Here is a 27,714-nt window from a genome sequence, read left to right as displayed (position 1 = left end):
ACTAGTAGCCTATTTATCACACTCAAAATCAGCATTTACCATGTTCAAATTATTTTGTAAAATAAATCATTAAAAAAAAATCTAATGAGTAAGTAAGGTTTCTAACAGTCAAAAAGAATTGACCATACAGTTCTGTAGGGCCTACAATTATTTTTTTTAAATTGATTTTAAAGTAGCCTATGAATTTGAAGATAATGAAAAAAATACTGAATGTATGAAATATATTAGGACACTGATAATAAAACCAAAATATTAACATATAGCCTATCTCTCTCTGTGTTATTGTTTTTGTTTAATGCCAATATTTTAATAGCCTAGTAATTTCATGCAGTAAATTACCTTGTTTGTCATGGGGGTGGGGTTGAGTCTCAGTTGAAGTGGAGTAAACTGGGAGCTACGGAGAGAGAGGACAGGTTAGTCCTGTATGACCTGGGGAGGAGCCCACATGATGAACCCACACCTGTAGGCGCGTGCCTTTGTACTCGCGCAGCCTATAGTACGCATGCGGCCGCGCTCCTAGGTTATTGTTTGCGTTCGTCACTGCTGTCTTCATCGGGATCAGACGGTTCATCATCAAAGGTGGGTCAAATTAAAACTTATAAGCTAATTTTGAGTGCGGAATGTATTAGGGGCAAATTGACTCGCTATTTTCAGAATATTCAGCATTTATTAAAGCTTTTAAAGTCGTTAAAAACAATAGGCTACCTTCGTGAGAAAATATCGAGTTTAGTTAACTCACGCCATTTTTTAGAGATAACGTTAGGCCGAAATTTAGCCAAGAATTATTTTACACCTGCGTTTGTTTGTTGAGCAGTTAGCTACACTTTGCTTCCTTAAATGGCAGATTGCCTTTACTCTCATCTTTACAGTGATGACAGCATGAAATGATCATTGGGCTTACTTTAAATGTGAATATTTAAATTATAGTTATTCGTTAAAGTCTGTTTTCCTGCTGTGTGAATCCCCCTTGTAACTTCAAATGATTAGGAATGTAATGGCAACTCTAACGACTGAACGGTAGTCTAGTTTCGCTCTCTGTGAAACCAGCTAACCCTGCTCTGTTTGACTTATCAGCTGCTCTTTTTTGAAAACACAGTCTCAGTTTGTGTCAGTGTGTCTCCGCCCACTTACTGCGGCTTTGTTTCACCACAAACAATCCTGAAGTCCAAGCAGTAGGCTTGCCTCTTCTTTCGGTTGAATAGCTGAACAGCAGTTCACAGGTGAAGGTCAATATTTGAAGATTTGTTGTGGATGAAGTGAGCTATCCATCATGCTGTAGCCTGAAACATTGACACATAGGCCTAAATACTAAAACACTTAAACATCTACAAATCAATACCAGATTTACACAAGCATAATGTTTTACATTTTGGCTCATTCATATCAAGGGCTGGGTATGGAACCTCCAAACCAGGGTTGGAAATTAGCACCAGCCACCGGCTAATTGCTGGTAAAATATTCAAGTGGCTGCTAGATTTGCTTCACTCACCAGCCAAAAAACAATGGCAATCGATTGGGTATCTGGTACATATTGGGATCCACCAGTCACAGTGGCAGGTGGACAAAAAAGTTATTTTCCAACCCTGCTCCATACTTCTCGGTACCAACCAGAAGTTTGCCCAAAACACAGTATTACAAACTGTCAACTACTTAAAGCTAACATTGACAATCTGGTTACATATGTAGTCTTGCTTATTTATCTTGAATTTTTTATTCACATTCTTTTTTTCTTTTTTTTCACCTTTGGACAATTTTAGACTTAGACAGGTTTTGCACAGCTGCTTGTGTTTGGATAGTGTTTAGCATAACATTTAATAAGTTTGACTAATTTTATTATAAAAGAAAAAGGTTTTATTGGAATTTTTTTTAAGCAAGGTATTACATAAACTGTTGTTTATCTAAAAAGTCTGCACAACATAACAGCAACACCGACAGAACTTTGAGGTGTCATCTAATTCAACCAGTTTCTCTGTGAATGTTTTTTTTTTTTTTTTTTTTTTTTCTTCAAATTGAATAGAAATTAATGTAAGGAAAACCATGGCACTAATATGAATTATACTCATATGCTATATAAGATAAAACATGCTACCTAAACTAAACCAAACTGTATAATCGTTATATTTATTTATTTCCTCAGTGGTCCCAAAAGGTAGCTGCATAGATTTGAGAAATAAAGTTGCTGGGGTTGTTAAAGAGGTCTGATAATTAGCATCAGATGCCTTTTCTTATGTTTTCACAATATCAATTGTTGTGTGTGTGTTTTTTTTTAAATTTTGGCAGGCGGTGTTCTAGTTGAATTTCAGTATGCCGGGTCACAAGCACAGCCCCCCACCATACCAGCCAAGTGGTAGCAAACAGTAAGTTGACCTACATTTATCCCTCACTACTACACTCTCACCCTCATGTCTCAGACACAATTTATATTTTTACTTTTAAGACACATACCTGTGGGGCGTCGGTGGCTTAGTGGTAGAGCAGACGCCCCATGTACAAGGCTGTTGCCGCAGCGGCCCGGGTTCGACTGCAGCCTGTGGCCCTTTGCTGCATGTCACTCCCTCTCTCTCTCCCCCTTTCAGGCTTGTCTGTCCTATCAAATAAAGGCTAAAAAAATGCCCCAAAAAATATCTAAAAAAAAAAAAATACACATACCTGTAGCAGCTGAGGGTTTTACATTACAACATACTTGTTTAAAGGAACAGTTTGACATTTTGAGATTCATGCCTCTCCACAAAATAACCAACCATCAGATCTCTGTGAGTCTGTATAGACATGGTGGATACACACAGCTGCAATGATTAATTGATTACTGTGGTTGATTGACAGAAAATTCAGGGGCAACTATTTTCACAGTTGATTAATCATTTGAGTCAATTTTCAAGCAAAATTGCCAAACATTTAATGCTTCCCGCTTCTCAAGTATAAGTATTTGTTGCTTTTCCTTGGATTGTATTTTAGTAGATTGAATTTCCCTGGGTTACTGGAAATTGCTTCTTGATGGCAAGATAAAGCTGTGAAAATATTCTCAATATAGCATATGCTTAATCTGATATTGATTGTTATAGGTGGCTAAAATACATTTTGCTGCAGTCCACAATCACAGCAGTACATTGCTTATCTTCCATGTTGGACTCCAACCTATGTCTTCAAACCATGCCAACAGACATCTACAGGATATTATCCCACCCTGATCATGCTCTTGCCAGTGAGTTTGTAATCATGCCTTCAGGTTGGCGGTATTATGTGCCGGTGCGGAAAACAAACCGCTATGCAAATTCTTTTATCCTGTCTGCCATAAGGCTGCTAAATGCACAATTGCAGAATGAACTGTGATTTATTTTACCGTGAATTATTGTGAACTGTGAATTATTTTGCATCCTGCTCTGCTATGCTGTCACTGGTTTTAGTTGGTGCTGTTGTTGTTGCTGATGTGATGATGCTTGATTGGGGATGTTGGCTGTTTGTTGCATTGTGTTTTTGTTGCTATGGACAGGCCGACTGTAGAAATGAATTGCCCTTTTGGGACTAATAAAGCATTCTGAATCTGAATCTGCTGTATGTAATACTCTGGCTATGGATAGTAGCTCATACAGCCTCACTTTAAAAGATCCCAACTATTTCTTTAACATTACTCTGACTTGTCAGTGTGCATATATGGGTAATTTTTCACCCTCACCCCAATAATAATTACAGCTGCAGTTACCTACTGTTTTTCACCAAACTAAGTGGTTGAGGGTTTTTTGTTGTTGTTTTTTTTCGCAGTAAGAGCTGTCTGATATTCTCCTATTTTTCTTAACCAACTCAGTGTGAAATTTTACTTTTTTGTGAAAATGGAGAAATCAGAAGCTTACACCTGTAGTTTTGGGATGGTTTATCTGGAATGATAAATTGTTACAGAGGAGTAAAGTGAATATATTACCCCAAACCTCGCTTTGTGACGTTAATCCCATCTGAATGGGGCTTAAGACAACAACCAGATTCCACAAAGATGTTGACCTGTAACTTTTATTAAACAATCAACCAAAAAAAAGTCACCCTAAAATGAAAGGCTTGCATTATTAGTAAAACATTGAACATTCATTTATTTCAGCTTCATGTCAGCTTTGACCAGTATCACTGGCATAGCTGGTTTCCTTTTACATCAGTATTTAGACATGCCCATGTATTTACATGTGTTTCCATGCTATATGTACAAGGCAGCAACTGTCAGGAGGTTGCAGACCATTTCACAAAGTCTGTTCTGTACAACACACATTGAGCACAGTCCCTCTGTCTTCTTCTATTACAGCCACAGCAGCAGACACAGGCACAGCGAGCTCATGTCCAACCCAGCCTTTTCCTACTACCCAGGAGATAAGATGCTTCACTTCTATCGCTGGACTTCCCCACCTGGTGTGATGAAGATATTGTGCATCATCATTATCATCATGTGTGTGGCTGTGTTTGCCTGTGTGGCCTCCACACTGGCCTGGGACTACGATATGAGCATGATGGGCCTAGGAGGGGGAGGTGGCTTGTTGCCAGGTTATGGCGGCTCATACGGCAGCTCATACGCCGGCACATATGGTGGCGCAATCGGTGGCGCTTATGGTAGCAACCCATATGGAGGCGGCATTGGCTCAGGCACTGGAGGCTCCTATGGATATGGCTATGGAGGAACACAAATGGATCCCAAAGCTGGCAAAGGCTTCATCATCGCCATCTCTGCTATTACCTTCATAGCTGTGCTCATCATATTTGTGTTGGTTGTTTCAAGGCAAAATGCTGCCCGCTCATCAAAGTTCTACCTAGCTGCCATCATCATCTGTGCCATCTTGGCATTTCTGATGATCATCGCCACTATTGTGTACCTGGTGGCAGTGAACCCAACAGCTCAGTCCACAGGGTCTGTCTACTACAGCCAGATCCGCCAGCTGTGTGCCCAGTACCAGACCCAGACCCAGGCCCAGGGCATCTTCCTCAACCAGTACCTCTACCATTACTGTGTGGTGGAGCCCCAAGAGGTGTGATACGCTTGCTTTTTTTGGGAGGCCGTGGTAATGTAGATTCTATGAGGGGTCATATACTGTATAACTTCTTTACCAAAAGGAATTCATGATGAATCCAGTGGTTTGTGTACAGATATCACAGATAGAATATTCAGTTTTAACCTTATAGTCAACAGTTATTTTCCAATGCTAGCTAAAAGTGACCATAAAAATAAAAATATTGCTCTAAAAGATTTGGGAAAAAAATAAGGGAATTGAGTGGAGTCAAGAGTAGCAAATACTGCAAAAATGTTCATCTTGCTCACCATAGTTATCTGTGTTTATGAATTTGTAAGTCATATTCTATGCAAGAAATCATGAGCAAAAACAAAAATTCTGCCTGTGAAAGGAAATTATTTATCCCCTTTTCATTATGAAATCTACACTTTCCAATTCTCAACATTAAAGCTGCAATCGATCAGTCAGTTGATAGAAAACTAATTTCCAACTATTTTGATCAATCATTTCAGTCATTTTTCAAGCAAAATGTCAAACATTTGCTGACTTTAGCCTCTTAATGTGACAATTTGATGTTTTTCTTTGTCATGTATAATAGTAAATGAGTCTTTGGGTTTTGGACTGTCAGTCGGACAAAAGAAGCAATCTAAAGATGTCACTTTGGAGAAAATGAGATCAGTATTTTTCAAAATATTTATGAACTAAACGATTCATTGTGAAAATTATCAGCAAAAAAATCAATAGTGAAAATAATTGTTAGTTGCAGCCCTACTGGACATGTACGAGAGGTACTGTAGATTCTGGAGCTATCAAGCCTCAGTCAGACTGTTTTTAAGACGATAATACAAACCTCTTGAAAATTCTCAGAACAAAGTAAATTGCACTGGACAAAGATGACACTGTTTTTAAGAAGAATAATTTATTTTATCAAGACTAAACACAAGATAAAATTCTGTTAAAATTGATTTCTTACAGCTGTAAATCCGAAACAAGTATTTTACAGTTTCATACAGTGTGTAGCCAACCTTAATAGTTCTATGTGGTGCAGATTCAGATTCACAGACAAATAAGTTGAGCACCCTTTTATTGTACATATCAGAGTTACTAACTAAACTCTATTCTCAGAGTTACTAACTAAACTCGATTCAGATGTAATGTAGGTCCTGATTTCCAAAAACATGTCATGAAGCAGCGTTGGGTCACCATGAATGTCTCAAAAGACAATACCAGTAGCATGTTTTAGCCCTATTTACTACAATTCATTGTCCATTTCCCAAGGCATTATGTTGTATTCTACTGCAGCTTTTACAATGTTTCACTTACCACTCAGACAGCCTTTGGTTTTGATTCATTTTAGTATGATGTGAAAAATACTTGGCAGAGTCTTGTAACTTCATGGAGAGACTGCAGGTAATCTATCACATTCAACAACATTTCTCTGTAGCTGAAATAATGACCACTGTGATGGACACCCAAGAATATTTTGAGGTTCACTGGTCACATCCCGAAGCACAGAGATAGATAGCAGGTGATAACAAGAGAATTGCCCACAACACTCTGCGAATAATTCCCAGTAGCCAGGACTTTGTTTAGGTAAACATGTTGCTGTTGAGTTTTTCAAATTTAATTCTGGATGCTTTGAGCTCTGTAAGCCAAATGATTCATTTGTGTTGTTTGGGGGTAGTGGCAGACGTTCCAGTGTAATTCTGGGGGGATTTTTGTGAATTGACTATTTAACATAGTCCACTGTGGAGGCGTTGGCTTGGCACTATCCTGTTTGCTTTGTGGACTCATGGATGTAAGTCCATCCCACTGACGCTGAGTGCTGTTGTTCCTGCAGGCCATAGCTATCGTCCTGGGCTTCCTGGTGTTTGTTGCCCTCATCATCCTGCTGGTGTTTGCAGTCAAGACTCGCTCCAAGATCAGACACTGGGGCCGGGATCGCATTCTGTGGGAGGAAGTGAAGGTCGTCAATGATGGTCTGCATAACAGCGTCGGGGAGTGGGTGAGTGTGTGTGCGTGTGTATATGTGTGCGTGACATGTTTGTTTAAGAGAAAAGATTTGGTTCAAACAAACAAACAAAAAAAAAAGAACTATGTACACCAAGTCAATTAAACTTATTATTGACAGTAGTTTTAAACTGTGAACTAATTAAAATAAGTGTGTACTTTTTTAAGTGGCCATTTTAGATATTCATTTGTGCAATCAGCATTTAATCCACTGAAATTAACATATTGAAGCCCACTCAAGATAAATTCGAAAGTTACCAGATATATAAGGGTGAATTTTAGTGAAAAATGAGTAAATTGATGCACAAGAGACATATGGTAAAATCAAATAATGGTGTGATGCAGCCATAAAAACATGAAATTTTGGGTTTGAATATTTCACTCACTTAAGCGTCATATAGCCTTAGTGAATGGATGATACTCAATATATTGTATGTGATACAGCAGATAGAGTGAAATAACATGGAAAAAGTGGATGCTCAGAGAGGTTAACTTATCTCTCCATTGCTGTTGTTTGTCTTTTTATAGTTTGGTGAAAATTTGACAAGAAAGCTTTTTTTTTTCTTTGCAAAATGCTCTTTTCAGACCTCAAAAGGGTAACTTGAGTTTTTTTCTGCCTGGGACCTATTTTTTATTTTTTTGTGTCTGAATGACAATTTTTGATATTGGTCCAGTATTAAGTGAGATTGCTGCAACTGGCTGTAGCAAAACAGGCTGCAATGTGTCCACTCAGGGCATGCTCGCAGCAACAATTTCCATCCACTAAAAGTGCCTGTTTTGCCACTGACAGGCTCAGATTATTATTAGAAGTGTTTGATGACATCATGGAAAGGATCCCTACAGAGGTCAACCTCTTTGTTAAAGAGTAAGATCCCTTTTGTTGAACCAGAAACAGCCTGGACATTGCTATTGCCAAACCCACCAGACTGCATTTAAATACACAGTTATTTTATCATTGTACTACACACTTTGTTTAAAGTCAACAGAAACAAAATAAAAATCCAAGACACTATCTTGGCTTGCATTTACATTGTTCCATCAACCACCAACTCCGGTTTGGTTGAAATAAACCCTTAATTTACCTAGTAAAATTTGAATATACGCTGGCTCTATACACACTAAAATGAATGTTTATTTAAAAAGAGGCTAGGGGGTTTGGTGATAGCAATTTCCAAACTGTTTCTGATAAAACAAAAAAAAAAAAAATGACATTCTCAAAAAAAAGCCTACCAAACTAAGAACCTTACTATAATTCAGTGTCAAAAACAAGCACTGTGTAGTGGACGTAAATTGACGGTGCCAATCGCCCAGAGTGATTACATTGCATCCAGTTTCACCGCTGCTGGCTTGCTCGATACTGGACCAGTTTCAAAAATGTTTGTTCCCATTTGTCACTTAGACACATAAACATGTAAAAATGGGGTCCAGTTGGAAAAATACTGAACCTTTAGGGTCTTGAAACACACTTCTACCATGTCTTATGGTTATTCTGAGGCCATGACCTCAGTTTGTGCAGCTGTCGTTTTTCCTCCTCCACCTACATCGTGAAATATTTGACTTCAAGGAAGTGGGCACAGTCTAACCTACGTCGTTGTGGCACATTCTTAAAGAAAATGCCTAAAGGACAGATAAGGTGTGTGTGTGTGTGTGTGTGTGTGTGTGTGTGTGTGTGTGTGTGTNCGCGCGCGCGTTTTGAAGGTGAGACGTGAGGCAAGGAAGGATGGTTTCATTTGCAGTTTCTGGGTGTGGTCTGTGAACTCACTGCAGTGTGATGTGCGGTGTTGTCTGAAGGATGTGTTCTAAAGATAAAAACTTCTCCAAGTATCAGAACGTCCAATAGCTAAACCACTCTTTGAAATCCTAATGAGTGAATGTAGAAAAGGACATAAATACTTTCTACTAATGACATAATTTGTGTTTTGAGGACAATGGCACAAAGGAAAGTGTTTACCTGAAAGCTGTACTTCCATAACAGCACCTGTTTCACTCCTGAGGTGTGAACTTTCCCAGGAATGCATGCAGACCTGATGTCACAGCAGTTGTACTGGCTGAGAGACAGGCTTCCTGCTGATGGTAGTGATGGTATCGGTGGCATTCAGGCAAGCAGGGAGAAGTAGAGGAACCGGTTGGTCCTGGTGAATGCTGCATACAACCAGAATGTTTATTATATGGAGAGAACAGGTTACATTGCCTAAACTAGGACAAGTAGGATAGGAGCATGAGGATAACCTGATTGAAACCTCAGGCAAGCAAACTTAGTAGTTTTATTTCGATCATTAATATCTTTGGTACTTTTGTAGTACAATATCTGAAATCAAGCAAAAATAAATCCCATAAAAGAGTATTTCCAGTGAGACCCTCATCATTACAGTCTCCGTGCCTGGCAAATGCTCTCCCCTTTCATGCTCCCAGTTTGTAACATAGAATTTCCAAGTCCTGCAGACATTGTCAGGGTTATTTTCTGAGACTTAAAAAAGCTGATCCAGAGCCACAGAGGACAGATTCAGCTTTTTCCAGAGACTTATTACTGCCCTCATTCACCATTAAACTGATTGTCATTTGAAATTGGTAGTGATCCTTTAAGAATTTTTAATTCATTCTATACAAAACTCAGTTCTATCTACAGTTAGATGTTTTCTGTCAAACTTGAACCCAACACAAAAAATGACCTGACCTGGTCTGACCTTGTCTCTTGCTTCAGGTGAACAATGTGTCTGGTGACCCAGAGGTGCTGGTGAATGACCCTAATCCCAAATTTAGAGGGTCCAGAGACTATTTGGACCAACTGGACAACAAGCCTCTTTACCTGCCAGGGTAAGCTATGCACCTTGAAGTGCACCTCACAAGGGCTTTTCATATGCGGACAAAAAAAGCGTTACAAAGCTGTACCAGCAATAAAATTTAAATAAAAGATACTCAACGAGGCAAAACGTAATCAGTGATTGTATTTGCAGAGACTCAGACATCAGCAGCTCTGTGGATGTCCTAAAGCACAGGCTGAAGGACTATGACACTGGTGTGGAGTCTGGAGATGACCTGGAGGAGGAGGACTTCTCAGTGTAAGTGGATGTGAAGGAATCTGATAGCAAATTATGAAAAAGCTGCTTTTTTTGATGAATGACAGTTTTTGGCAGGGTTTTATGTGCATTTCTTCACCATAAATCCATCTTGTGTGTGTTTTACCCAAATATATGTAAAGAGGGCATTACTAATAATGGCTGATTATCACATGATAAATTGCTCAAATTTCTTTCGGTTTTCATTTGCAGTTTGTTTCCTCCCATTTTGGATGAGCAAGAGCGTCTAATCTACAAGCGGGAATTTGACCAAGATCATCGGGAGTACAAGAGCCTTCAGGCTGAGCTGGACAGCATAAACCAGGACCTGGCTGACCTGGACAGAGAGCTGCACCAACACCCTGAAGGCAGCCCGCAGTTCTTGGTAAGTGTGGCAGTGCCACTTGAGTTTTACTTCTTTTAAGTAAGGGGGAGCACTCCACTCTTCTTTTAAAGAGATTTTCTACAATGTGTAGTAAGGGACTGCTCTTCATTTATCAGAAAAGGGGGTGGCTGGGGGGGTGAATACATGTGTTTCTTTTTGTGTGTGTGTGTGTGTGTATGTGTGTGTGTGTGTGTGTTGTTTTAAATATTTTTCTTTTAAACTCCCTGAGTGACTGGGAAAATGCATGACCTTAATCTTTTTTTCTTTTTCTTTTTTAATATTCACAACAAATGTAAGTTTTGGAGCCAATGCAACAAGCAAACAGCACAGGAGTGAGAGTTATGACAAAAATGAACAGCTTATTTCTAAAGCAAAACGCAAATCTTCTTACAAATTGCATTGTTATTAAACAAGCTGTGTGCACTGTAGCAGAATATGGGTGGATAGCAGTCATCTCACAAAACCAACAAAATTTAAGAAGCTTACAAATTATTATTTGTTATTATATTCATTACATACATACGCATGTGCGCATCACGACTGTTTTCCCAGATGAACCGTAACATAACGTAACAGTGGCAGCAGCAGCTGGTCAGAATGAATCAGAATCAGTAACTTGGCACGGTGGATGTTATTAGATTTTTAAAACTTACCCTTTGATCATTAAAAGTAATAAGTTAAAAACAAAATCTGAGAGTTGAAAAAAGCCTTGCTTTTATCTGTTGTCATACAGAAGTGCAGAATTTAATGTTTATTAAAGGTTCTGGAACGATTTATGTTTGGTGAAAATTTTAAATGACGCATGTAGAATACAATGATTGTGATGAAATATCACTATTTTAAGGTTAGATTTGGTTATGAGTCCTGCTGGAAGTCTTCATTGCACATGCTGTAATCAAGAATTTGAATATCCAACAAAAAAAATCTGTTTTTACCGTTTCTGGCCACGATAAGTGGGGTTATTTTGCCTTTTTTTCCTTTTTTTCTTTAAAGAAACTGCGCTCTTCAAACCCGCCAGCTGGTTTGGGGGTTCAGATGTTTAAAATTAATACAAAATTCAACCATATAAAGTTGAATGTCCCTCCCCTAAGCCAAAATGAAAAAAATATAAGTTCCTCCTCAGTGCTTAAAAAAGAATATTTAACATGCCTCACCCTTTTGCACCACTCCCCCCCTCCCTCATAAATAATGAACAGTCCCTTGTAAATACAATTGTATTGTCATAGTCGTTCATATTGGTTCCCCCTAATATTGCTGAAAATACAATAACCATAAAGGGAAAGTATGCCTAATTCAGACACCTTTGATTGCGGGGGCAACTTAAATTTTGGATGACAAGGGTCAAGGGCTGGAAAACTTTGATTCCGCATCAGTCAAATTTGTGTGTGAATCTGGGATGATGCTTTCCTCTGAGTGGTCACTTTATATTATTGATCGCTATCTCTCCAATCTCAGGATGCCATGGATGAATACATCAAATTGAAGAATCTCAAGAAGGTAAGTCAATTTCAGTGATTTCCAGCAGTGTTGTTCCCCAGATTGAAATACATTACTCTGAAAACAGAAAAGAGGTTTGGTGAATAAACTGAATTATTTTTTTTTTTAAATCTTTTGCAGTCCCCAGAGTACCAGATTAAGAAGAAGAGGTGTAAATATCTCAGGTCCAAACTGTCACACATCAAGAGGAAGATCAGCGAATATGATCGCCGGCCTTAAACCTTCACCTCTGACCCCCTCACGCAGGGAAAGAGACAAATTTGCAATTCCCTACCCCACTGTGTTTGAGTTTATCACAAATCTAGATGGGGTTACTATAGTGAAAGCCTGTTGCCTTTGTATTGCATCTGTATCAAGCCAATCAACTGTGATTTATATATTTATCCAGAGAAAGGGTGAAGGAAATTGTTATCGTCTTTGATCAGTTATTCAATGAAGAACTACTGAGGTGTACAAAATGTTTTTTATTTTTAAGTCAGAAAGTGAGAGATGTGATATGAGATGTTTTTCAGTACTTGTTACATTTATGAAGCAGTTAAAGTGCTTCTTTTATAGCCTTTTAACGAGTTTGACACTTTTATGTAAAATGAAGGCACAGCTTAGATGAGACATGCATTTGCTTGACCTCATTGCAACACTGACCATCCCTTGTAAATAATGTTAATTTTAGACTTTTGAAACAATTTTAATTGTTCTTTAGTAAGATTTTTTAGTGCTGGAGTTGGTGAAACATATGTGATTGTAAGTCTTTGTTGTAGCCTATAGACCTTTATCATGATAGATATTAAAAGAAGCTATGGAGGCTCAGTTCCCTTAAAAAGTGTCTAATTAACATTTGTGTTACATTTGTTTTTTACTCTCATGAATTTTATTTCTCATTTCAATGTTATCTAAAAGCAAATGATTTTATATTCCCACTGAGTCAATATTTTTTATTTTGCATATTTTGTATTAGTAGAAATCATGCCTGTATGTTTTGGTGTGCAATCCATGATAGACTGTTTAAAGTGCAATCATCCGTTTGAACACAGGAATGTAAGCTTTCAATAAAAAACAACAATTAACTTAATAAGCTCCTTTTGTTAACTGTGTCTGAAATAACATGTTAATATGAATCCACTGAAAATAAGACCTGTCATCGTAAATATGGGTAGCAGTGTGAGACACAGTCAAGCCAGTCTCCATGCCGAAAATAAAAGTATGGCGCCCCCACGCTGTTTTGCGGTGTGTAGCCGGCATATGGCAGGCATGGTAAGAGCAGACTTCAAAATAAAAGCTATCCTCCGGTGAATCACATTTATTCAACAAGTAGGTATGTCAGTAAGTCTGTAAATAATAAATAAATTATTTAATAAATACATGAATTAATTATACATAAATATAGGCTATAGAAAACGAAAATGGATAAATAAATCAAAACGGATGGGCTCATATGAGATATGAAATTAAATACAATACCAACCGCCTGAAAACTGCATTTCGGACAAAAAAATTAGGACTCCAAATGTGTTAATACTCATTACGTACGTAATATACATTCGACGTTATGTATTCAATAATAGTTGACTGAGCGGATGCTTTTCTCTACAAGTCATGTTTCTCTCCGGAAAATAAATCCGTTGCACCAGCTGGTGTTGCACTAAACCGGTGCTGTAGGTACAACTGATTGTTTTGTTCATAATTTTTTGATTTGTAACTAATGCAAGCGTAGTGAGATAGAAAGTTGTATCACACACATTGTTAAGGTATTAACTAGATTATATATATATCATAACTTGGTTTACGTTAGCAGTTTTAGTTAGCCTTAGGTAAACTAACGTTAACGTTACCTCCAATAAAGCTCGTGAAAACAATTGTTAGCTAGCTTTCTGTATTTAAAGTTGTAGCTAGCTATGTTAATGACTTCAAGTAACAGTGACATGTGGCTAAGAACTTACTTTATCTCACTGCAAAGATTAATTTGAAACAAGGAGATAATAAACATTATAATGTATATTATGTACATAGTGCCGTTGAGGAACTGTAAGGTCAGCAAGCAATTCTGTTAGCCAGTTAGCGTTAGCTATTATTTATAACGGTATTACGGACTGTCACATATGTTAATGTTTTCTGCTTTGACACAGGGTCATGACAGACTCCATTCAGTATACACAGTCTTTAAGTAATGAATTGATGTCAGGTATACATTGTTAGGCACACAAGACATAATGACACAACACATGACGTGCAATGCTATTGATCAACTGCAAGGTCCGCAAATAATTCGGCTCAGGCTGTTAGCTATTTTTTTATGGTAACGTTAGCGGTTCTGATAATATTTACCAATGCCATAAAGTATACTTGCAGCTGATTAATTCTCATGGTCTTTACTGCCTACTTTGTAGAACACAGACTTTTATGAATCATTATCGTCTTCTGATATATTTTATTAAACATACTAATATTTCACCAACCAGTTTTAGATGTAATATTTTATTAAAATCAGGTTAGTTAGGTGAGAAGTGACTCCTTCCTGTGCCACGAATGGAGTTTGACAGTCTTTGCAGTAGACTTATGTACTAATGTAAAGCTGCATTTTCTCTGCTCTTAAGCTATTAGCATCAGTTGAATTTCTGGCTAACAGACATAATGGATGAAGAACCAGAGAGAGCCAAGCGCTGGGAAGGGGGCTATGAGAGGACATGGTAAGACCTTTAACATATGGAAACTTCCACTTGAGATATGAGTTGTCATTTGATGCAACATTGCGGAACGTATGTATTCTCCTACAGGGAGGTGCTGAAGGAGGACGAATCTGGCTCACTGAAAGCCACAGTGGAAGAAATTCTGTTCCAGTCCAAAAGGAAAAGGTGTGTGTGTGTGTGTGTGTGTGTGTGTGTGTGTGTGTGTGTGCGTGCGTGCACGCGCGCAAGTTTGAAATCCATTTTGCTTCACTTGCTCCTTTTTCTGATATCAATGTATGCAACACTGTATTGTCTGTTATACCAACCTTATCTGCTGCTTTGTTTACCTCATAGGGTGATCGAGAGCCATGGACAAGTGAGGCTTGGAATGGTGTGTGAGTTCTGCCTCCTTTCTGCAGAGCCTTGTGCTTCATTTATCTGTATGGTTCTAAACCCCATGGTGTCTAAGATCTCATGCCAACATGGTGGAAAATTTTACAGAGGATTCTAATTTTTCAAAGACCAAAATTATGCAACTTTTGGTCATCACTGTATATAACATTATTGTTTTGATATATTTGACATCTTCATCATTAGACAAAAAGTGGAAGCATTTTTATCTCTGTTTCACAGTATAACTGTTAATATAACATACAAGTCATAAATGGCACGGTAGCTTGTAACACGGCAAAAACAACCCAATTTCAAGGTAATGTTGCTGATTGGAATGCTTACAAGAAATGAGCTAAGAGCTTTAGCAGTTCAGTGTTATACTGGTCTGTTTGCAGTGCAGTGCACAGGAATGGTTTTGGTTAGGGTTAGGGAACACTGTACTAGGGACCACTTTGGACACACCAGCATTAGTTAAGTGCCATATAAAGATTAGTATATTTTGATGTCAGGAAAATAAAATATCATGTTAAGATCATAAAGATGTTCAAAAATGTCACGTTCTGTAGATGCGTCACCTTCAAGTGGTGATTGACTGTTCAAGAACTATGGAAGACCAGGACTTGAAACCAAACCGCCTCACTTCGACTTTGAAGGTAAATTCTGTTGCAGAGCCATCACACTGTACATCAGCAGCAGCTATGTAGTATTATTAGCTGTAAAGCACCTTCTCTTTTTTTCCTTCTCTCCTCAGCTGATGGAAACTTTTGTTGATGAGTATTTCGACCAAAACCCCATCAGTCAGGTATGTGTATACAATCATGTCTTTTCATGTTTTACACTGAACACTACTGAGACTTAACTTTTCAGGTTCGGGTGAGTTTATTTGAGAAAAAGTTATTTTCCTGTATGAAGATGCCGTTAGAAAGTGTAGGTCTGCACCATCCTGTTGCAAGTACACAGGAATAGGGTTGTGTATTGGCAAAAATCTAGGGTTACGATACATATCACGATACAGAGGTGATGATTCGATATATTGCGTTATATTGCAATACTTTAAGCAAGGCGATAAATATGATTTTTTTTTTTTTTTTTTTTTTCAAAAGAATCTAATTTATGGATTTCATGGACTCAGATTCCACCATCGGTCACCTGTGTTTGCAAACACGACACTCCAGAGTCTGGCCAGGCTTTTACGCTCGCAAGATCTTGTTGTTTCGGTGGAGTGGAATAGTCAAACGGCCGTGTGACTGCTGGTAGAAAGCGGTAGGAGGGTTAAATACAACACACAAAATAACCACTGCCAGAAATGTGTGCATTTAAACTACTGATTAAATATCAATAGTACTTTTGAGAATCAATACAGTATTGCAAAACAAAATATTGCGATATTTCAACGTATCGATATTTTCTTACACTACTACACAGGAATAGAAGGGTTCCCGACCCTGTTGCTGCACTGCCAAATGCTTTTGTCCTGGGTGCAGGCTGAATGTTAAATAATCCATGGATGAACCAGTAATTAAAAAAATCATCAGTTGTTGCTGTAGTTTGATTGAATGCCATTTTACAGGTTCTTATGATATTGTATCCCTTGTCATTGAGGGGAACTAAATAAAGCAGCAACATAACAAATGTTCAAGCACATTTGTTAAAGCACCACGACACTGCTCCTTTCAGTCTCCATTTAGATGCTACATACTTTGTTCTATTCTACTTTTTCAGACTTCATGATATCAATTCCATTTTCCAACAGTATAACTATATTGTATCAACAATGCACCAAATCATTTTTGACTGAACTAATTTGGTGGCTCTCAGACACATTTGTTGCAGCCCTGAAAATGATATGAAGTTCATGCATTATATCTGAATCATTTGCTGTCCATTTCAAAACTTTCACTTTCAAAAGCTTATGTTTAATACACTGCTATGAGACCCTTACTGTGCCCCACTAACAAGCGTCTGTCAGGTTACGGGTGATAACTTGTAGAAAGCTTCTGTGACAGTGTTGCGGGATAGCATTCTGTCATTAGTGCTGTTAGTGAATGTTGGCGATTTCAGTAGACAACTCACAACTGCACTTTTCCTGTGCGACCTTCAATTATGTGCCTGCTTTCCGAATGTGGCACTCAGTCATCAACACTTTGAGCATCCCTGATTTAAATAAACTACAAATCACTCTTATCTCATGTTATCAACCATGTTAAGTGATGCATATTGTAAGGGTGTATAAGGAAAGTCTTACAACCATCATTCACAACAAGGCAGAGATTCGAGCAGATGGTCATCCATTGATAAGCTCTTCAACAAGCAGACATACGAAACTTAAGATTGGGTTTGTCTGGGGTGAGGTGGTCAGATAACAAAGACATTGAGCAGGAATGGTGCTGTACATTTTTTTGTCAATGGGAAGTTTAAACATAGCTGTGGACTGGACCTTCAACAAGCTGTCAGTAGCCTAACAGCATGTTTTGTGTGTCTTCAGCTGGGCATTATCATCACAAAGAATAAAAGGGCGGAGAAGCTGACTGACCTGGCAGGTGAGGATCACATAAACTGACAATGTTAGACTCGACCCATCAGTTTAACGCCTCAATGAGTTTCATCATGAGCTCCCTGTACAGAACAGTGAAAATGTTTTTGCTTTATCTTTTTAACAAACAAGGGCATGTTATCAGTGTTAGGATTTCTCATTTAAACCAGTTGTCACTACTTCAGAAAAAAATATCACATCACTGTTAATGATGCTGCAAATAAAGCATGTATGACCGTCATTTAAACAGCACCCAACATCACTGCATCTAGAGAAAGCTCCTCTCCATTCAGTGTCCAGTCTGTTGAGTTACCCTATGTAGTTTTCATGAGATGTGATGTGTTGTTTTGTTTCACCACCAGGAAATCCAAAGAAGCACACTGCTGCTCTGAAGAAAGCAGTGGACACTGTGTGTGTAGGAGAGCCATCTTTGTACAACTCTCTTAACCTGGCCATACAGACCCTCAAGTAGGTTGTGCAGTGTTTGTGTTCTAGATAGGTTTGTGTAATATCACTGAATGTCACTCAGCTGGTGTCTGTCTTTGTATGAAGGCACATGCCTGGACACACGAGTCGGGAGATCCTGATCATACTCAGCAGCCTCACGACATGTGACCCAGCCAACATCTGTGACCTGATTAAGGTAAGGTCACACCTTAAACACTTAGCTAGGGCTGTACAATTTACAAGTTGGGTTTCCATCCAAATGTTGTGCAAATTTTAACCACATTTTTAGAAAATTGGCAAAAGAAAATGCAAATTTATCCACATTTCCATCCACTACTGTCTTATGCTGTTATTGGGAGTTCATCAAGATAAGCAGTAGGTGGTGCTAATTCTCCAGTCAGAAGTTTGCAGAAGAAGAGGGTACAATGAGATGACGTATTAAGAGCAAAAGAGCCAAGAGACAAACAAACAAAAATTATGGATGTATAATAATGGGGAGCACACAGGACAATGGAAAAGAGAGTTTTTAATAACTAATAGTACAGCTCTGTGCTCGTGGAAGAGTTCTGGTAACAGCCCTGTGTACTTAAGCGTGTTAAAAGTCTTCCAGAGATGATGGAGAGAGCTTACCATGGCCTATACAATGATGGTACAGCATGACTGTATGTCGTCCTCAATTCCCTGAATCTGTTTCCATCGCACAAAGTCACATTTATCAATACACCAAAGTTTCCACTTCCCCCAAACTTTTTCTTGTGATGTTTAGAGATTTCTTTTTAATTTTCGGCATTTCATGTGTCATTTATAACAATATAAATACTGTCATGTGCCTCCTCTGTCAGACCCTGAAGTCTCTGAAGGTGCGGGTATCTGTGATTGGCCTGTCAGCAGAGGTCAGGGTGTGTACAGTATTGACCAGGGAGACGGGCGGCTTGTACCATGTTATCCTGGATGAGAGTCACTTCAAAGAGCTGCTGATGCTGCATGTCAAACCACCTCCAGCCAGCTCCTCGTCCGAATGCTCTTTAATACGCATGGGTCAGTATTCAGACACTGTGTTTAAGACACTTTGTTTAAGAATCAGCTCCTCTTCTGTTTCTAAAGTGAACATAAAACACATCAGAGCTATGAGATACCAAGTGTTGAAGGGATAGTACAAATTTTGAAAAGGGGGATTGTTTGGGGTACTTAACAATAGTCAGTGTATTACATACAGTAGATGTCACTCAACACACCCAGTTTAGCTGACACAGAAACTAAGCATTGTACAGCTGTGGATGAGGTCAGCAGCAAAATGTATTTTAGCTACCTAAAAAAGTTCTACCTAAAAAAATTAATAGTAGCTCAAGTGTATGCTATATTGAGAGTTTTCACTGCTTGACCTTGGCGTCAGAAGGGCCTTTCCAATGTGGATGCTGTTAACAGCTTCAGGTTCACATCTGTGCTCTCATTAAAGCCACCAGACTCCATTGACAAAAAAAGTAATTTTAGCTTGCTGAACATGGGAGCTGCTGGTCTAAAGCCGCCTCGATGAGGTAAACCCTGTTTCCACCAAACACTTTCAGTATGGTGCCTTTGGAACCAAAAGTAATCCTTCAGACATGGTTCCTAGACCCGAGGTCAATTTAGCGTTTCCACTGCAAACAGTAGTCTTAAATGTGGGCGGGGCTGTTGTCACTCACTGCTCAGTCCAGCGCTCGCTGTATTTCCTCATTACCGGTGACACAGATGGACCACAGAACGAGGTTACACGCAGACAATTTCAAAATAAAAAATAGAACAGGCTGCAGTGAGAGTCTCTCTCCATGGAATATTTAAAAATAGCGGCTTTGTGCATTTAGTCCGTCTCAGTCTAGCACAGGGGTTAAGTGTTGCCGAAGCCCCAAGGAAAAACGCTCCGCTACACTTTTTTTTTCTCCAAATAAGGAGTAGAATATATGCAGTTCATATAATCTGGTTGAAATAAGAAAAAAAAATTCAAACGTTTGAGGATTCACTCATTACTAAAAGTGTATGTCATCCAAAAGAAACAATAAAAACTGATGGAATGGTCAAAGTTGTCATGTTGAAATTTAAGGTTTGTTGATGGATTCACATTGTTAGCTTATGCATTGAGTAACATTACAAGTAAATGTTCAACCTTTAAAGTTGCGGGCAGGCGGCCCAGTGAATTAAGTTATTTGTCTCTCACAACATCATTTAATTTTATAATCATATTTTACTAATATATGTAAGACTTGCCATGGTATGAACAGTGGTCAGACAAGTTTCAAAACCAGCTACATCTCAACCCTTAGCAAGATGACCGTCCTCTATTGGCCAATCAACGGACAGCGGTATTCACAGCTCCACCTTTAAGTACCAGATCTGTGTGCTGGGTACCTCAACAGAGGGGGGAAAAATCGAGCCAGAACGGAACGGTTCCATTGGTACCATCAACAACTTTTCACAGTGGAAACAGAAAAAATGTGTACCGAACTGACCTGAACCGAACCGGACTGCTTGGTGGATACGGGGATTTGGTTAGTTTGTGTTATTGTGTGACTTTGGTGAATCCAAACCAAATCTTTTAAATGCCAAAATAACACAGTAGTACAAAAAAAAAACTCATGGTAGCAGTAGACCAGCAGCTCCACTGTTTAGCAATGTTAAATTACCGTTTGTTTTAATGGAGTCTGGCTTTGAAGAGAGCATTATAACAGTTCCCTGTCAGGGTAACTGAAGCTGATTTTTTTTTTTTTTTTTTAGGTGGCTAAAATACATTTTGTTGCTGACCTCTCCACAGCAGTACATTGTTAGCTTCCGTGGCGGAACTCCTGCCTGCTTCTCCAAACTGGGGGCATGCTGACTGCCATCTACTGTATACGCCTCATACAGCCCCACTACAAAAGATCCAAACTATCTCCTGAAACACAGAAACGTAACAGCACTTGTAAACTGGCTGTAAGGCTGGGCATTCTGCTGCCATCACAGATTTAGGTCTTTGTCTTAAAACATTAACAATATTAACATGGGGGGGACATGACCGATACAGCGGGAATTCTGGTTGCTTACTTGTGACTTTAGTAGGCATAAAGATATCACTGTGAGGGCAACATGATGCATTTACCAATTCATTTTAATTTGCAGGGATCCACATATAACAATATTTTTCTCATTGTCAACAAATATCATGTGTTCCATTACTACCATAAACACACACTATAATTCAATTCAACTCAATTTTATTTATAAAGCCCAATATCACAAATCACAATTTGCCTCACAGGGCTTTACAGCATACGACATCCCTCTGTCCTTATGACCCTCACAGCGGATGAGGAAAAACTCCCCAAAAAACCCCTTTAACGGGGAAAAAAAAGAGAGCAACTGAGGAGGGATCCCTCTTCCAGGATGGACAGACATGCAATAGATGTCGTACAGAACAGATCAACATAATACATTTGCAGTAATCCATATGAAAAAATGATATGTAAAGAGAGATAGAGAGAAACTGAGAGAGACAGAGTCAGAGAGAGATTAGTTTATATGCTGCCACAAATACTCACTAAAGCATCAAATGTGGATTAATCGGCTGTTGAAAATAGTCCCCAACAAATGCATGTATGAGTAACATTTGTTAAAAACCTAACATGTCTATCTGTTGTAGGAAATTACTGAAACCCATTTGCGATTTTGAATGCCCCATTTTCCCATTAGACAAAAAAATAACCAATAAAATATTTCTTTTTGTTTCCATAAAATGCATCCATTCTTGCTTCTCATCAAAATATTATAATTATTTAAGCATCTTCTGAATATCTGTCTCACACCCTCTTGTTTGCTCAGGTTTTCCTCAGCACACCGTCGCCTCTCTGACTGACCAGGATGCCAAGCCGTCATTCAGCATGTCGTAAGTTGAAAACGGTGTGGTTTAAACTTCATGGTCAGCACTGTGAGAAGCCACTTGGTGCTAAAGTGTCTCTTTGCAATATGCTCCTCTTCCCAGTCATCTGGACAGCAGCAGTGGTGGTGGTCTGACTCTGGGAGGATACTTCTGTCCGCAGTGCCATGCCAAGTACACAGAGCTTCCTGTGGAGTGTAAAGTCTGTGGTATGTGTGATGGGACGAATCAGTCTGTGTGTCACTGTAAGATTAGAGGAAACCTTGATTCGTTTTCTCCCTGTGGCATCAAAAAAGTAATTCTCCTTACTTATTTTAAAGTACTGTGTTTTCAAAACAATTGAAGCACCACAGCTGTGACGTGTGTGTTTGTTTGTGTGTGTGTGTGTGTGTGTGTGTGTGTGTGTGTGTGTGGGTGGGTGGTGTATTGTCTCCAAGGTTTGACTCTGGTGTCGGCTCCCCACCTCGCCAGATCCTTCCACCACCTCTTCCCTCTCCAAGCCTTTATAGAGAATCCTGTGGAGGAGCTCCAAAAAGAGAGGTAGTTCTGACACACTCACAAACTCACACAGTCACACACAGATACTGTGCCGCCTCATATCTAAACCTGTCTTAATTTGGTTTCAGGTTCTGTCAAGCTTGTCAAGGGGAATTGAAAGATAAAAGTGTAAGTACAGTAGCTGGATGTGTGTCTGCATCTGGAGAGACCTTTCAGCTGGTACTTTTCCCCTTTAAAGGGGTGCTCCCCATATTTTACCATTTTAGAAATTCATGCACTAGTGTTACAGATATTTCCAACCAGAGATACATGTATCCCAGGTTGTACTTCTGTTATCAAGGGGAAGGGGGTAAGCTCAGATCATTTCAAAAACTAGAACTTAGAAAATATACCCAGTTTTTACACATATTTGTTTTTTGGAGGAAAATAATCACACAAATAGGTTTACAAATTAGTGTTATAATCTTTAGTGGGGGGGGGGGGGTTATGCCTTTATTGGATTGTAACAGTATAGGGATGACAGGAAATTAGGGAAGAGAGAGTTTGGGATTGACACGCAGGTCCCAGGGCAGATGAGAGCCATGGGCGTTTCAATTCATAGACTGTGCCTAAAGGCACACACACACACCAAATCGACATCAGAGAACTAGTTGCGATGAAGGCTGACTGTTGTGTCGCCTCATGTCAACTGTGTCTTGGCAAAAGGTCACACTTGAACACACTACAAAGACTACAGCCACCAGCCAACTAGCATGTAGGTTCTGAGCCTGCATGAGAGGAAATGACTTCATACAAGCAGATGGCGGTAGTCTGCATTTGTCATTCCAATAAGGAAACCAAAAGACTGACAGAACAGATTCCAGACGCGAGTTAGCACATTAATAACACAACAAAATAATGAAAGAATAAAGGCTATTTACAGTGCGCTGACGACCTGATATAACACTTTTGTTTCAACCTCACACCCTCTTAACTTTAAACATTTGTTTACTTAGCAGCCACTAGTGCCAACAATGCAGGACATGCTGCAAAAAATTAGAGCGACAGGCGCACACTGATGGCTGACGTTGACCGTTGGCTTTGTGTGTCTGGGTGCTTATACTTTGGCCACCCTGGTCTTTTTCATTTTTATTGTCACAATTACTGTCAATCTTCCAGGTAAAAAAGGCCACATTACAAACTTGAGGTGAGGAGTTTATTAGACATTTACCAGGCAGAGGAGAGATGCTGCGGAGTTGCATTATAGGAACTGCTGGAATCGGTGTCTTTGGGGCTGTCTCAGCCTCCGCTGCTTCAATTTTCAATTTTAATATGTGGAGCTGCTGGGTGGTTGAGAAAAATTTTTTTGTATATACTCTGCTCAAAAAAATTAAGGGAACACTTCTCAAACAACTCAAACATCAGATCTTGATAAACTAATTATTCAAGTTGAAAATCTTTATTGATGTACATTGTATAGCTTGTTGAGAACAAAATGACAACAACAGTCAGTGGACCCAAAATCATCAACCCACTGAGGGCTGGATTCAGAATCGCATTAAAAATAAAAGTAAGAAATTGGAATCACAGGCTGTTCCAACCGGTTTGAATTTTATCACAGCAACTCATAATATGACTCAGTAGCCTAGTGTGTATGGCCCCTGCGTGCCTGTATGTACTCCCAGCAATGTCTGGGCATGCTCCTGATGAGTCGACGGATGGGGTGGGGATGGGGATCTCCTCCCAGACCTAGATCAGGCATCAGCGAGCTCCTGTTCCTCCTCACAAAAAGGAGCAGATACTGGTCCTGCTGCTCAGTGGATACCCTTCTATGGTTCTGTCCAGTTCTCCTTTTGTAACAGCCGGTCTGGCATTGCACCTGTCTCCACTTTCATTTGCACCACAGCAGGTAAAACTGATTCACAATCACTTGTGCTTCCTCAATGGACAGATTGATATCCCTGAAGTTTAACTGACTTGGTGTTATACTGTTACCGATAAGTGTTCCCTTAATTTTTTTTAACAGTATATATTAGAATTTGTAAAATGTGTACCATTATTAAAAGAAAACATCAGTTATGAGGCAAAACACAATTTTTTTTTTATTTTAAGTGGGGTTCAAATTAAACTATGACGCATCTCAAAATAGCACCACCATTGAACAAAACATAACAAAAACAAATACTGAGGTGGTCCCTGTTCAAAAGTTTACATACCCTTAGTTCTTAATACTGTGTATTGCCCCCTTTAGCATCAATGAAAGCTTGTAGTCTTTTGTGATATTGTGGATGAGGCACTTTATTTTCTCAGATGAGAAAAGCTGCCCATTTTTATTAGCAAAAAGCCTCCAGGTCCTGTACATTCTTGGGCTATCTTGCATGAACTGAATGTTTGAGATCTCCCTAAAGGGGCTCAATGATATTGTGGTCGGAGACTGTGATGGCCACTGCAGAACCTTCACTTTTTTCTGCTGTAGCCAATGGCGGGTCGACTTGGCCTTGTGTTTTTGATCATTGTCATGCTGGAAAGTCCAAGTGCGTCCCATGCGCAGCTTCCAGGCTGATGAGAGCAAATTGTCCTGTAGTGTTTATTAATAACATGCTGCATTTTTCTTGCCATCAATTTTGACCAAATTCCCAGTGCCGCTGTAGCCCACACACCCCCAAAACATCAGAGATCCACCTCCATGCTTCACAGTGGGATGGTGTACTTTTTACCATAGGCCTTGTTGACTCCTCTCCAAACATAGCATTTATGGTTGTGACCATAAAGTTCAATTTTGGTCTCATCACTCCAAATGACTTTTTTCCACAAGTTTTGAGGCTTGTCTAGGTGCTGTTTGGCATATTGTAAGCAGGCTGTTTTGTGGCATTGGCGTATTAATGGCTTTCTTCTGGCAATTCGACCATGCAGCCCATTTTTCTTCAAGTGCCTCCTTATTGTGCATCTTAAAACAGCCACACCACTTTTTTGTAGAGAAGCCCATATGTCAGCTGAAGTTATTTGTGGGTTTTTCTTTGCATCTCTAACAATTTTCCTGGCAGTTGTGGCGGAAATTTTTGTTGGTCTACCGGACGATGGCTTTTTTTTTTTAAATTTTATATCCTTTTCCTGGTTTATAGAGTTCAACTACCTTCTCTCATAGGTCCTTCTCTTGACAGTTCTGCTGCTTTCCCCATGACTCAGTATCCAGCAAAGTCAGTGCAGCACTGGATGAAATGTGCAGAGGTCTGTCAAGAGCCCAGAGACTCACTGACTTTTTATACACAGACACTAATTACAAGCAAAGAGGTCACAGGTGTGGACAGTTACCCTTAATAGCCATTTAAACCTGCATGTGTCAACTTGGTGTACATTATCACCCTAAAACTTCAAGGGTATGTAAACTTTTGATCAGGGCCATTTGGATGGTTCCACTTGTCATAATTTAAAGAGAGCAAACACAATTGTGTGATAATAAATAGCTTTGCTCGACCGCACCCTGAAAGAAAGAAAAGTTTTTGCATGATCAATCATATTTTCTGAAAAATGGACAATATTCAATATTTCACAAATTCTGCCAAGGTATGTAAACTTATGAGCACAACTGTGTGTGTGTATATACACATATATATAGATATAGATATATATTGTGTAAAAAATGTGTTAGTCATTTATTCATTGTAACTTCCGTCCCTCTATCCATCTTTATTAATCTGCTCTCTCTCCCTCTCACTCTCACTAGATATTCACCTGTCCATCATGTAGAAATGCGTTCTGTATGGAGTGTGATCTCTTCATCCATGACTCACTGCACTGCTGCCCCTGCTGTATTCACAATCTGAGCACCTCTTGAAGCTGAGTGACTAACTGTCAGACAGAGACTGAAATACTCATTAGTCATCTGCCCTTACTGGCTCGTCATATCTGTCCTGTCAGTGCTGTCTGCCTCTGATAGCGTGGATATGATGCACACAGTCAATCTGTGGACCACCCAAATGGTTATATTCCAAAGGTGTTGAAGACTGGCACAAAAATGGACAATTCTGGTCAACCCATATCGTTTAAAGGTGGAAGCACTGCTTAATATTTGACAGAAATGGTCTGTGTGCATTGTTTATATAGTTTTGTACTACAGTTGTGTGTGACATGACAGTTACAATAAAATAGAATTTCTTTTGTACTTATTAAAATGCTTTAACCAGTCAGACATTTTGTTGCATAGTTTCAAAGCAGGCCATTATCCAATTACCCAGATTTCCCATTATCGGGTCCCAAGTCTTGTATTTTCTATGCTGAATTTAGGGTTAGAAGCAGGGCTGTAGCCAGTAGGGGATTTGATGTGGGAGGAGGGGGGAAGCCACCCCCCCTTGTTAGCTATTATCAAAATGCATCCCCCTTTCCCTCTCCATCCCTCGGGTCTAGACTCAGATGCTGTCCTATCCATCTATCCAATAGCCTGTTGGCTGTAGCTTTCATCAAGAAAGCTGGGAGTCTGTCTGGTATTTTTATGGAAACTTGTAGTTAAGCTCCCCCATGTTTCACAAGTTTACATTTTACAGTTAAAAATGCATACATTGCAGATATTTGATAAGTTGATTCTTTGATGACTCATATTTAAATTGGACTATTTTTCTACCAAATATAAGAAATAATCACAATTCCCCCATCAGAATGTTATTCCTGGCATTGAGTTAAAAAATAATGAGGATGCATTGAGATGTTTAACCCTTGACCTTAGTATTTTTTAAACAGATTTTAATTGTATCATTTTCAGGGGATAACAGGAGTGGTGGGTGATTTTTTTTTTAGCAGAATTAAATTGACATTGAAGAAGTTAGGGTTAAAGAGGAACTTAACCCATTTTCAGAATTCATACCCAGTATTCTTATGGTCTCAGACAGTGCAAAAAATATCAGTAAACATGAACAAATGTCTCCCAATCCAAAAACTAGAGTACTAAGACTTGTTGCGGGTATAAAGACTGAACCTGCTCCACAGACTGTGAATGGTGAACAATGCTCTAGATGACACTGGACGCAGCCAGGGGAATGTTCTGAGTATATGAGAACATTTTCGGTTCCTCAGCTGAGAACACTATAACAGAATGAATCTCAGGTGGGTATAAAAAGAAAGGAACATTCTATGAAGTCTCCCTTCATTGTCTATGGAGCAGCTCTAGACTTTATAGCCTACATAATGAAATCACAAGTTTGAGACTTAGGCCTACGTCTCTGGTTTCTGGCTTTAAGAAGTAATTAGCTCATGTTCACAAGTATTTACTGGACTTTTTTAGGCCACAGAAATGACATTGGAATTCTTATTTAAGGTGGAGTTTCCCTTTAACTCCATAAGATGGCAGTAATGTAAGGACACGATTGTGAGCTGCCGTGAAACTTGAAGAGGAAC

General features: G+C 39.1%; 2 protein-coding genes across 4 annotated transcripts in view; both read left to right on the top strand.

Annotated features, from left to right (window-relative positions):
* Positions 1-12,994, top strand: part of LOC126394767 (uncharacterized) — a 28,623-nt gene extending 15,629 nt beyond the window's left edge. Inside the window, exons 8-14 of the mRNA XM_050051807.1 lie at positions 4,235-5,000; positions 6,823-6,987; positions 9,694-9,806; positions 9,947-10,051; positions 10,262-10,433; positions 11,889-11,930; positions 12,051-12,994. Coding sequence (XP_049907764.1) covers positions 4,235-5,000; positions 6,823-6,987; positions 9,694-9,806; positions 9,947-10,051; positions 10,262-10,433; positions 11,889-11,930; positions 12,051-12,149 — 1,462 coding nt within the window. The 3' untranslated portion in view covers positions 12,150-12,994. The remainder of the gene's footprint in view (positions 1-4,234; positions 5,001-6,822; positions 6,988-9,693; positions 9,807-9,946; positions 10,052-10,261; positions 10,434-11,888; positions 11,931-12,050) is intronic.
* A 541-nt stretch (positions 12,995-13,535) lies between these two features.
* gtf2h2 (general transcription factor IIH, polypeptide 2) lies at positions 13,536-26,512 on the top strand. 3 transcript variants are annotated; one of them, XM_050050993.1, is made up of 15 exons: positions 13,536-13,586; positions 14,522-14,614; positions 14,702-14,779; positions 14,948-14,984; positions 15,553-15,639; positions 15,738-15,788; positions 17,472-17,526; positions 17,882-17,987; positions 18,072-18,162; positions 18,809-19,004; positions 21,795-21,858; positions 21,955-22,058; positions 22,287-22,389; positions 22,476-22,515; positions 26,051-26,512. In XM_050050993.1, exons 2-15 carry the CDS (start codon positions 14,559-14,561, stop codon positions 26,159-26,161), a joined length of 1,179 nt encoding a protein of 392 aa, XP_049906950.1. In that variant the 5' UTR covers positions 13,536-13,586; positions 14,522-14,558; the 3' UTR covers positions 26,162-26,512. The 3 variants fall into 3 exon arrangements, with proteins under 3 accessions (XP_049906950.1, XP_049906951.1, XP_049906952.1); XM_050050994.1 differs by having other exon boundaries at positions 13,548-13,582; XM_050050995.1 differs by having other exon boundaries at positions 13,553-13,675.
* The last annotated feature ends 1,202 nt before the right edge of the window (positions 26,513-27,714 follow it).

This window comes from Epinephelus moara, chromosome 8 (assembly GCF_006386435.1).
Source record: "Epinephelus moara isolate mb chromosome 8, YSFRI_EMoa_1.0, whole genome shotgun sequence".
Taxonomy (NCBI): domain Eukaryota; kingdom Metazoa; phylum Chordata; class Actinopteri; order Perciformes; family Serranidae; genus Epinephelus; species Epinephelus moara.
Note: the sequence above shows the minus strand (reverse complement) of the source record. Positions and strands in the feature narration are given on the sequence as shown.